Consider the following 8,456-nt stretch of genomic DNA (forward strand, 5'->3'; position numbering starts at 1 on the left):
ACAACACTGTCTGTGATAGGATAATATGCATGCATCTACAGGGAAGCCCAGTTAATACCGCTATTATTCAAATTTACGCACCAGCCACTAAAGCACAGGTAAACATCTTTGTGATATTCCCTGCTTAATATAGTGGATTACTAGCTTGGCTGCTAACCTCAAGATTAGCAGTTCAAATCCACAAGCCACTCCACAAAATAAGAATGTTGTTGTTGTTGTTGTTGTTGTTGTTGTTGTTTGCTACAATAAAGATTTACAGTCTCAGAAATCCTATACAGGGTCACTATGAGTCATAACCGACTTGACAATACACAACCACCACCACCACTGCTACCATGTTAGTAGAACATCATTATCATTATATATCAATGGTGCCTCATCTGGCTTATTTCTGACAACATCTTACAGATGAGAAAACGATTCACCAGAGTGCACAGGTTCTGTTTGTGATGTGAATAGTATTTGAAGCCAGTTCTGTCTGACAATGAATCTGCTATTTCCCTGAGGTCCCATTCATTTACTAGGTAAGCCCACAATTAATTAAACCGAAAAAGAGGCAAACATATGTCTGTTGAAATGTACAGCTTGCCTCTACGTCTGCTCTACCGTCTTTTAAACCTAACGTCAAACTCAATCCCTTCTGCATCTTCTTCTGCAAAAATAGTGTCTTTTCAAGCCTCTACAAATTCTAAATGGCTTTAAGATAATTTTGGGGTGGGGGTAAAACATGCACTGCTATGACCCTGTCTTCATCTCTATTTCTTTCCATCTTATTCCTTCTGTCCTACCCTCTCAGACAATTTCATGTAAATTGAATATATACGCCTGCTATGAAAACAGATGTACCCTCTCTTTAAGCATTGTGGGAGTTGACTCTTAGACGTTCATACACCAGAAGTGCAATAGCTCTTCAAAGACTTAGACCTTTCTGAAGCTAACTCAACTTACAGTACGGTGGTTCCCATCTCTTGCCAAAATTGGCACTGAATGATAACAAGTTGTAAAAGGCTGGGGAGCTAGAGGACAGGCATCCACAAACAGAGACAAAGCCATTCTCTTTCTTTATATTAGGTGTGGCGCTTGTGGATTAATACGCTGGACTGCAAAATTGGTTTGAACTGCAAGACAGGCAGTTCAAGCTCACTAACTGCTCCTCAAAATCCCTATACAGTGTTGCCATGGGTCAAAACAAACTAGAAGGCACTTTACAACAACAACAATTTTCCTGTAACAAATTATCACAAATTTATTAGTTTAAGAAGCAGAAATGTATTATTCACTTTGTTGTTGTTAAACACTGTTGAGTCAGTTCCAACTCATGGTGACCCTGTAGAGGGTTACTGAGGAGCAGGTGGTGAATTTCAACTGCTGACTTTGTGGTTCAAACTGAGCTTTCAGTCTTACGTTTATCCTAAAGCATCATACCAGAACTTCTCCCTTATTTTAAGGATCCCTAGGTGTCAGGGTCAACAGTTCGAAACTACCAGCTGTTCTGTGGGAGAAAGATGAGGCTTTCTGCTTCCATAAAGATTTATAGCCACGGAAACCCTGTACAGGGTTGCTATGAGTCAGGACCAACTCCACGGCACATAACAACAACAGGTGTCCTGGTATGGCTCTGTGGTTAAGGCGGTAGACTGCAAAGCCATTTGAACTGCAAGATTGGTGGTTCATGCTCCCCAGCTGCTCCTCAGAAACCCTATACAGGTTCACTATGGGTCAGAGTCGACTCGATGGCACTTTACCTGTAGTGTAATGGGTTACGAGTTGGGCTGCAAACTGCAAGACAAGTGTTCAAATCTACCAGCTTCTCTGCTGGGCAATATGAGGCATACTGCTCCTGTAAATATTTATAGCTTTGGAAACCCCACACAAGGTCGCTGTGAGTCAGAAGCGACTCCACAGCACACCACCACCACCTCATTTATGGATTATCTCATTAGCTGACATTTTACATTTATGACAATAATAATAAACCTGCTTTATTTTCCACATGTATGTCTGGCAGTAACAAAGTAATTTAGGTATGAGGAGAGAATAACACTGGCTGTGAAGGCTAAGGTTAACATCGACTCAACTGGACCATGATTCTCATTGGTTTGACAGTCATGCAATGATGTCATTTGACAGTTATGTCACGATGTTGTCATCCTGAATGTTGTTAACTGATGTGGTCATCTTCCTTTCTACAAAATTCCTATTTGCACATATGGCCTGGTCTTTGGAACCTAACTAACTACACTAAGTGAGAAGTGGATGTATTTCTGCAGATCATAAATCTTACAAAATAAAAATCATGGTATTGTAAGGACTCATTCCTTTTGGGAACTCTAGGAAAGAATCTATTTCCTTGTTCTTCCATCTTCTAGAGGTCATTCAGAGTCCGAGTGTGGTGCTGTGGGATAATGCAAAGGACTACAAAGTCGGTTTGAACCACAAGGCCTGTGTGTCAAGTTCACCAGCTGCTTCTTGGAAACCCTATGTAGGGTCACTCTGGGTCAGACCTAACTCAACACCAACAGCAACAGAGGTCCCTCACATTGACTTGGTGCCCCTTCCCTGTATCACTTCAAACTCTCCTTCTTTCATCATCTCTCTCCTCTGCTTTGGACTCTCCAGACTTCCTCTTATAAGGCCATTGGGATCATATACAGAACACACCTGACTAATCTGAGGTAGTCCCTTCATCTCAAGATCCTTAACATAATCACATTTTCAATGTCTCCCTTGACATGTACACTACATATTCACAAGTTCTGTGGATTAGGAGGAGTTATAGTTGAGGGCTTTATTGCAGATTGACATATCCTTTTATCGTCTCCACTGCCTTCCTCAGAGGAAGAATTCAATATGACTGAGGAGAGGAGAAGAGAGGAAGCAGTCAGTAGATTTATGAAGCAAAAGAGCAGGCAGAGACCTGAGATGCTGGGGCCCACTAGTCTTTGTGGAAGCTTTTAAGGACTGGCGGCTCTTTTACATCTGCCTTCAATGTGGAGTTCATACCATTCAGCTGTCTGATCAAGGAGCAAGGAGTTGCTGCTGAAATTCAATCTATGACAGATTGGTAAAGAAAGCTAAATGTTATCTGAAACATCCTACACATTTTTTCCTGGCAAGAATTTAGGTCAGAGATTGTTTTCAAGACTAGGGCTTTTTTCATGTTCTTAAGGTGGGTCCCACAGAAGAAAGGATTCCATGCAGGTATGATATTTCGAAGGTGCAGAGAACCTGAGAAGAAGGTAGGGACGAGAAGATGGCTAGTAAAGGTATATCCGAAAGTAGCTTCCAGGTAGGGCAACTGGGATGGAAATAGCTCGCTGTAATTCAATATGGAAGGGGAGTCTGTGGGGTATTTAAAAATCCTGGTGTCACAGTGGTTAAGTACATGGCTGCTACCCTAAAGGTCATTGGTTTGAACCCACCCCATTGTTAAGGATACAGCAGTGTGCTCCAGCTTCTGTAAAGATTTACAGCCTTGGAAACACCATGGAACCATTCTAAAGGATTCCTATGGGTCCAAATGGACTCGGCAGCAATGAGCTTGCTAGTTTATTATTGTATTTTAGGGAGCTTGCCTAGGTCAGTCACTGATTTGAAAGCTTTATATAGCAGGTACTAGTTTCAGGGCCCTCTGACCTTCGACCCCTACAGTAAGAGCAGAGTTGCATAGCTTCAGAAAGAGCAGTGAGACACTGAGAAGGTATTTAAGTCAGCAGTAGTGTGCTAAGATATAAAGGTTGCATAACCACAGGAAATGCTCTTTCCACATAGGAAATTATGCGCATTTCAAGTCTGGAGTTTTGTGTGCATTATTTGTTCTCTTAGGATCTAACCTTAGAGACCAGTTACAGAAAGGTCCCTAGGAGTCCAGGATGCACTAGAGGAAACAGGGGTTTGTGTGCAGGGCAGCTGCACTGTGGGTTGGCCAACCATAGTCGTGCAGACAGTAATATTCTCCTGAGTCCCCGGGCTGCACAGGACTGATGCTTAATACATAGTCAGTTCCACTTTCACTGCTGCTGAACCGGGCGGGGACACCAGGAGCTAAGGAGTGATGAGAAATAAGGGGCTCTAGTCTTTGTCCCAGTTTTATTCGGACCCAGGATATTTCTTTATGGACATCGGCACTGGCCCGACATGAAATGGTTATCCTCTCTCCAGGAGATACTGACTGGGAAGCTGGCGTCTGGTTCAGGGTGATGTCCCCACTCACTGCCAGAGAATAATAAGAAAAGAATCATTTATGGAGCAGGTGGGGGATGTGCAAGGGTTGGAGTCCTCTCCCTTAGGAGTGAGTTCCCTAAACTGGGCACACCCAGGCTGCATCCTTACCTGCTCCCCATAGAGCCAGGCTCCAGATGAGCATCACCTGAGTTTGCACAGTCATACTGTGGGGGAGTGTTCAGAGCAGTATCTGTTGGGTTCCTGCATGTGACATCAGACATTTATAGAGTCTAGGGTTACACAAGGGGCATGCAAAACAGGCATCTAGGATGCAACGCCTCCCAGCAGACTCCTGGGACTCTGAAGGTTTCTGACGTGAGAATAGGGCTGGCGCTTCTCTAAGGCGATCAGAAATATTAGGGTGAGACTTTCTCAGTTTTTCATAATGGGCAGGAGGAAAGTTAAGGAACAGCTCTCTTGTGCTTCTCACTGACCTTTGCAGCCAGCCTACAATCACCTAGATGTTACATGTCATCAAGTGCCTGGTGACAAATGGTCAGTGAATGGGTAGTGTTTGATTGTGGGGCCAGTAAACTTGTGCCCACTAATGGACAGAGAGAGGGCCTGAGTGTTGCCAAACAGAAACGAGGGCTTGCTCCCTGTCATTGTGGTCAATCTCAGAAAAGGGAAGAGAGCCAATCCAAGCTTTATACCAGAAAGCCAGCAGTTCTGGAGGACGCAGTGGATCATTTCTCAAGACCATCTTGTCTTTTATGAAGAGTGGGTACATTATATAGGGAAAGTTACATTTGGATGTACACTTAATCTATTTTAACAACAACACTGCATTTTTTGGAAAAAGAAACAAAAAACAATAAACTTCCTCAAGGCGTGGAGGAAGAAAGAATCTCCACTGCGTATTATCCAATCTCTCTGGGATGGAGTGATGAAGGGAGATGGGATAGCACTCATGTGGTACAGTAGTGAATAATTGCTATCAGGACTGACTGAGGGTGGGAAAAGTAAAGGTAGAAAGTTTCTAGCAAAAGGAGGGAAGTGATTGACTTTGAAGTCCAGGAGTGAATGTTCCTGGGACCATCAAGGGAGAAGAGCAGGAGTAGGGGACCCAACCCAGAGAAGCAGGGATGCCAAAGTTGCAGGCAGAGATGATGACATGGAGAGATGGAGTGGCTGGGAACTTTACTCCCAGAGAGGGAGAGGGGCTGTGTGCTGATGACTGAAGGACAGGCTTATAAAGTATACCCTTTGGTTGTTTGATGATACATGGAGGGGATTGTAACCATGGCAATGAAACAACATATGATAGGATAAATGTAAAGCTAATGTACTCCCATGTAAATTATCACATAATTCACAGTAAAACATTAAAAAAAAAAAAACACACACACACAGAATCTGAAGACGTAATAGAAAAAGTAAATAAAATATGCCAATAATTTAATATTGACTGTATGTTGAAATAATACTATCTGGATGTATCGTGTCAAACAAAATGTATTAAAATTAAAATAAACTTCCTCATCAGGAAATCATCCTCAAACCTTTCACCTTTTAAGATCCAAGCTGCTTAGTTTTGAGATAACTATCTGGGTGAAGTTAAGCACATCCTGTTCTTCTTCCAGGACCCTGAGGTCATCTTGGCTAAGTTTTAAATTAACTTGCTCATTTGCAGGGTCTTCCCTTATCAAGACCTAATAACTAAACAGACTCCATTTTCTTTAGGTCGGTAGATCCACGCTATCCTGAGAGCCCAGGACTTTCAAGACTGTGGGGGTCAGACTGTCCTCAGACTGTTCTCAGTGGTCCCAATAACTGGTCACTCACTGGAGGCCTAAGGACGGAGGTCCAGCAAGATGTCCCGTTGAGTCTTTATGGTCCGATTAGAAAGAAAAGTCGTTTATGTTACATAACGAAATTATAGGCATATACACAGAGTCCTAGGAGTCCTGGTGTGGTATTATAGGATAAGCGCTGGACTGCTAAACACAAAGTCAGTGGTTCAAACCTTTCAGACGCTCCTCGGAAACCCTATCCAGGGTTGCTATGAGTTGCAGCTAACTCGCTGGCACTGATCAACAACACTTGGAGTCCTGGAGAAGCGAACTGTGAAGCGCTCGGCTGCTAACTGAAGGACTGCTTTCTGAACCCACCTAGGAGCATGTTATGTGGGAGAAAGATTAGGCTTTCTGCTCCCGTAAAGATTTACAGCCTCGGAAATCCTGTACATGGTCGCCATGAGTCGGAACCGACTCCACGGCACATAACAACTACAGTATTCCTTAGGCCTGGTGTGGCACTATGGATTAAAGCGCCAGACTGCAAAACCATCTGAACTGCAGGGTCAATGGTTCAAGCTCACCAACTGCTCCTTGGAAACCTTGCACAGGGTCGTTATGGGTCAAAACCGACTCAACGGCACTTAACAATAACAAGAAGTATTACTGAGAGTAAGTAATCTGTTGGTCTGTTTCTGTAAAGATTATAGCCTGCCCCCCATCCAAAAAAAAAAAAAAAAAAAAAAAATCCTCAAAAGTATCTCTACTCTGTCACATGGGGCTGGTGTAAATCCGGAACAACTCGATAACAACCACAATAACAACAACACATTTATCTACACAAATATTCTATATATGCTATGATTGTTTTTCTTAAGTGCTATGGAGTCACATCCAACTCATAGTAACCCTGTATAGGGTTTCCAAGGAGGAGCTGGTGGGCTTGAATCCCAAACTTGTGGTTAGTAGTCCAGTGTTTATCCCACATATGATCCTTGGATGTATGGTATTTTTTATATACTATACAAGGGGACTTCACCAAGCCCAAGGAAAAATTCCATTATTTTTCATTACACTTTCCCAGGAACTTTAAAAAGTATACTAACTTAGAAATATTATGAAGAAATAAACATATTTACATATAACTGGTTATAAATCTGATGGTTAGTAGGATGCATGATTTTAAATTTTGATAAATTGAACAGGAACATTTAAACCTTTCTATGAACTTCCCCACTGCAGGGCCAGAGACTCAGGTAAAAACTAAGGAATCTGGGGAGGAACTAACCACCAGGGTTGTGCTGGGCATGCGCAGTGATGTCCCCATTTGTGAGGACTCTGAGTGACTGAGGGGGTGCTAGGGGAGCAACACAGCACAACAGGAGGTACCTGAGACATGTAGGAGACCTGGACCCTAAGTGCAGAAGCATTTCTCTCCAGAGCTCAGTCCCAAAGGCAGTCCCTCCCAAATGCCAATTGTGGAATAAAAGCAGCCTAAGGTCTTCTGTAACCACTGTGGTCACAGGACAAAACCCCCTATTCCCTGTCCAGAGCCTCACCTCTGACCTGGAAGAGGGGTGGACTTCCCCAGCTTGCATTTGCTCTACTTGACTGCTAGGGTTCTTTGTTCAGAATGGAACTTGTCTGCCACCTATTGCAAACTTGAGGATATTTCCAATTTTGCTTCAGGGCTTATCAACAATGATGCATTCACTTGTACTTACCAAGTGGAGTCAGAACAATGAGCTTAGCCAGGATGTGTGTGGATAACATCAGTGTGTGAAATCAAGTTAGTTTGTTGTAGTTGTTAAGGATCTTCAAATTGGTTTTGACTCATAGTGACCCTGCAAAGGTTTCCCAGGGTGTAATTCTTTGTGAGAGCAGAAAGCCTCATCCTTCTTCTGAAGAACAGCTGGTGGGCTTGAACAGCTGGCCTTGGCTCCATAGTACAATGTTTACCCTACAGAGGCACTATGGTCTTCAAGATACATTGTTGTTGTTGTTAAGTGCCATCAACATGCATTGGCGTGCATAAATTCAATACACTGCAACCATTCTTTCGATGACTCAGAAAAGAGATTCTACAATTGTCCCTATAAAGAAGGTGGCAATGTGTTTGAGAAATAGGTGGTATACAATTCCAAACTGTGGTCCCATGCCCACAAGGGGCCCTTCTGACTTTGATCTCTGCTCAAAGGTTAAGGAAGGGTCCAGGGGAGGAAGACCAAAGCAGAGGGATTGTGGATAAAGAAGGCTGTGTAATCACAGAGCATACAGTGGACAGTTTCCATCACTCATCATATGGGAAGATCATGACCCAGTGACATAACACAGAAGACCCATTCAAGCCTGTGAGGCTCCCCTGTTGATAAAAGAACAGACAGCATCACACTTTACATTGCCTAGTATTTCTAGGATCAGGCTTTTGCCTGTTTATTGTGGGCTTTGTCTGCCATCTAATGGCCCATTTGTTGCATAGCAACTTAGAGGATTTTA

General features: G+C 43.1%; 2 gene segments (V, D, J or C); both read right to left on the minus strand.

Moving 5' to 3' along the window:
• Positions 1-3,877: 3,877 nt before the first annotated feature.
• Positions 3,878-4,387, minus strand: LOC102840311. The segment is given in 2 exon segments: positions 3,878-4,212; positions 4,333-4,387. Coding segments are annotated over 2 exon segments (390 nt in total).
• A 101-nt stretch (positions 4,388-4,488) lies between these two features.
• Positions 4,489-8,456, minus strand: part of LOC102840700 — a 17,028-nt gene continuing 13,060 nt past the window's right edge. Inside the window, 1 exon segment of the V gene segment in view lies at positions 4,489-4,562. Within this exon segment, the coding sequence occupies positions 4,489-4,562 (74 nt within the window).

The sequence above is a fragment of the Chrysochloris asiatica genome, unplaced genomic scaffold (assembly GCF_000296735.1).
Source record: "Chrysochloris asiatica unplaced genomic scaffold, ChrAsi1.0 scaffold00482, whole genome shotgun sequence".
NCBI classification, from domain to species: Eukaryota; Metazoa; Chordata; class Mammalia; order Afrosoricida; family Chrysochloridae; genus Chrysochloris; species Chrysochloris asiatica.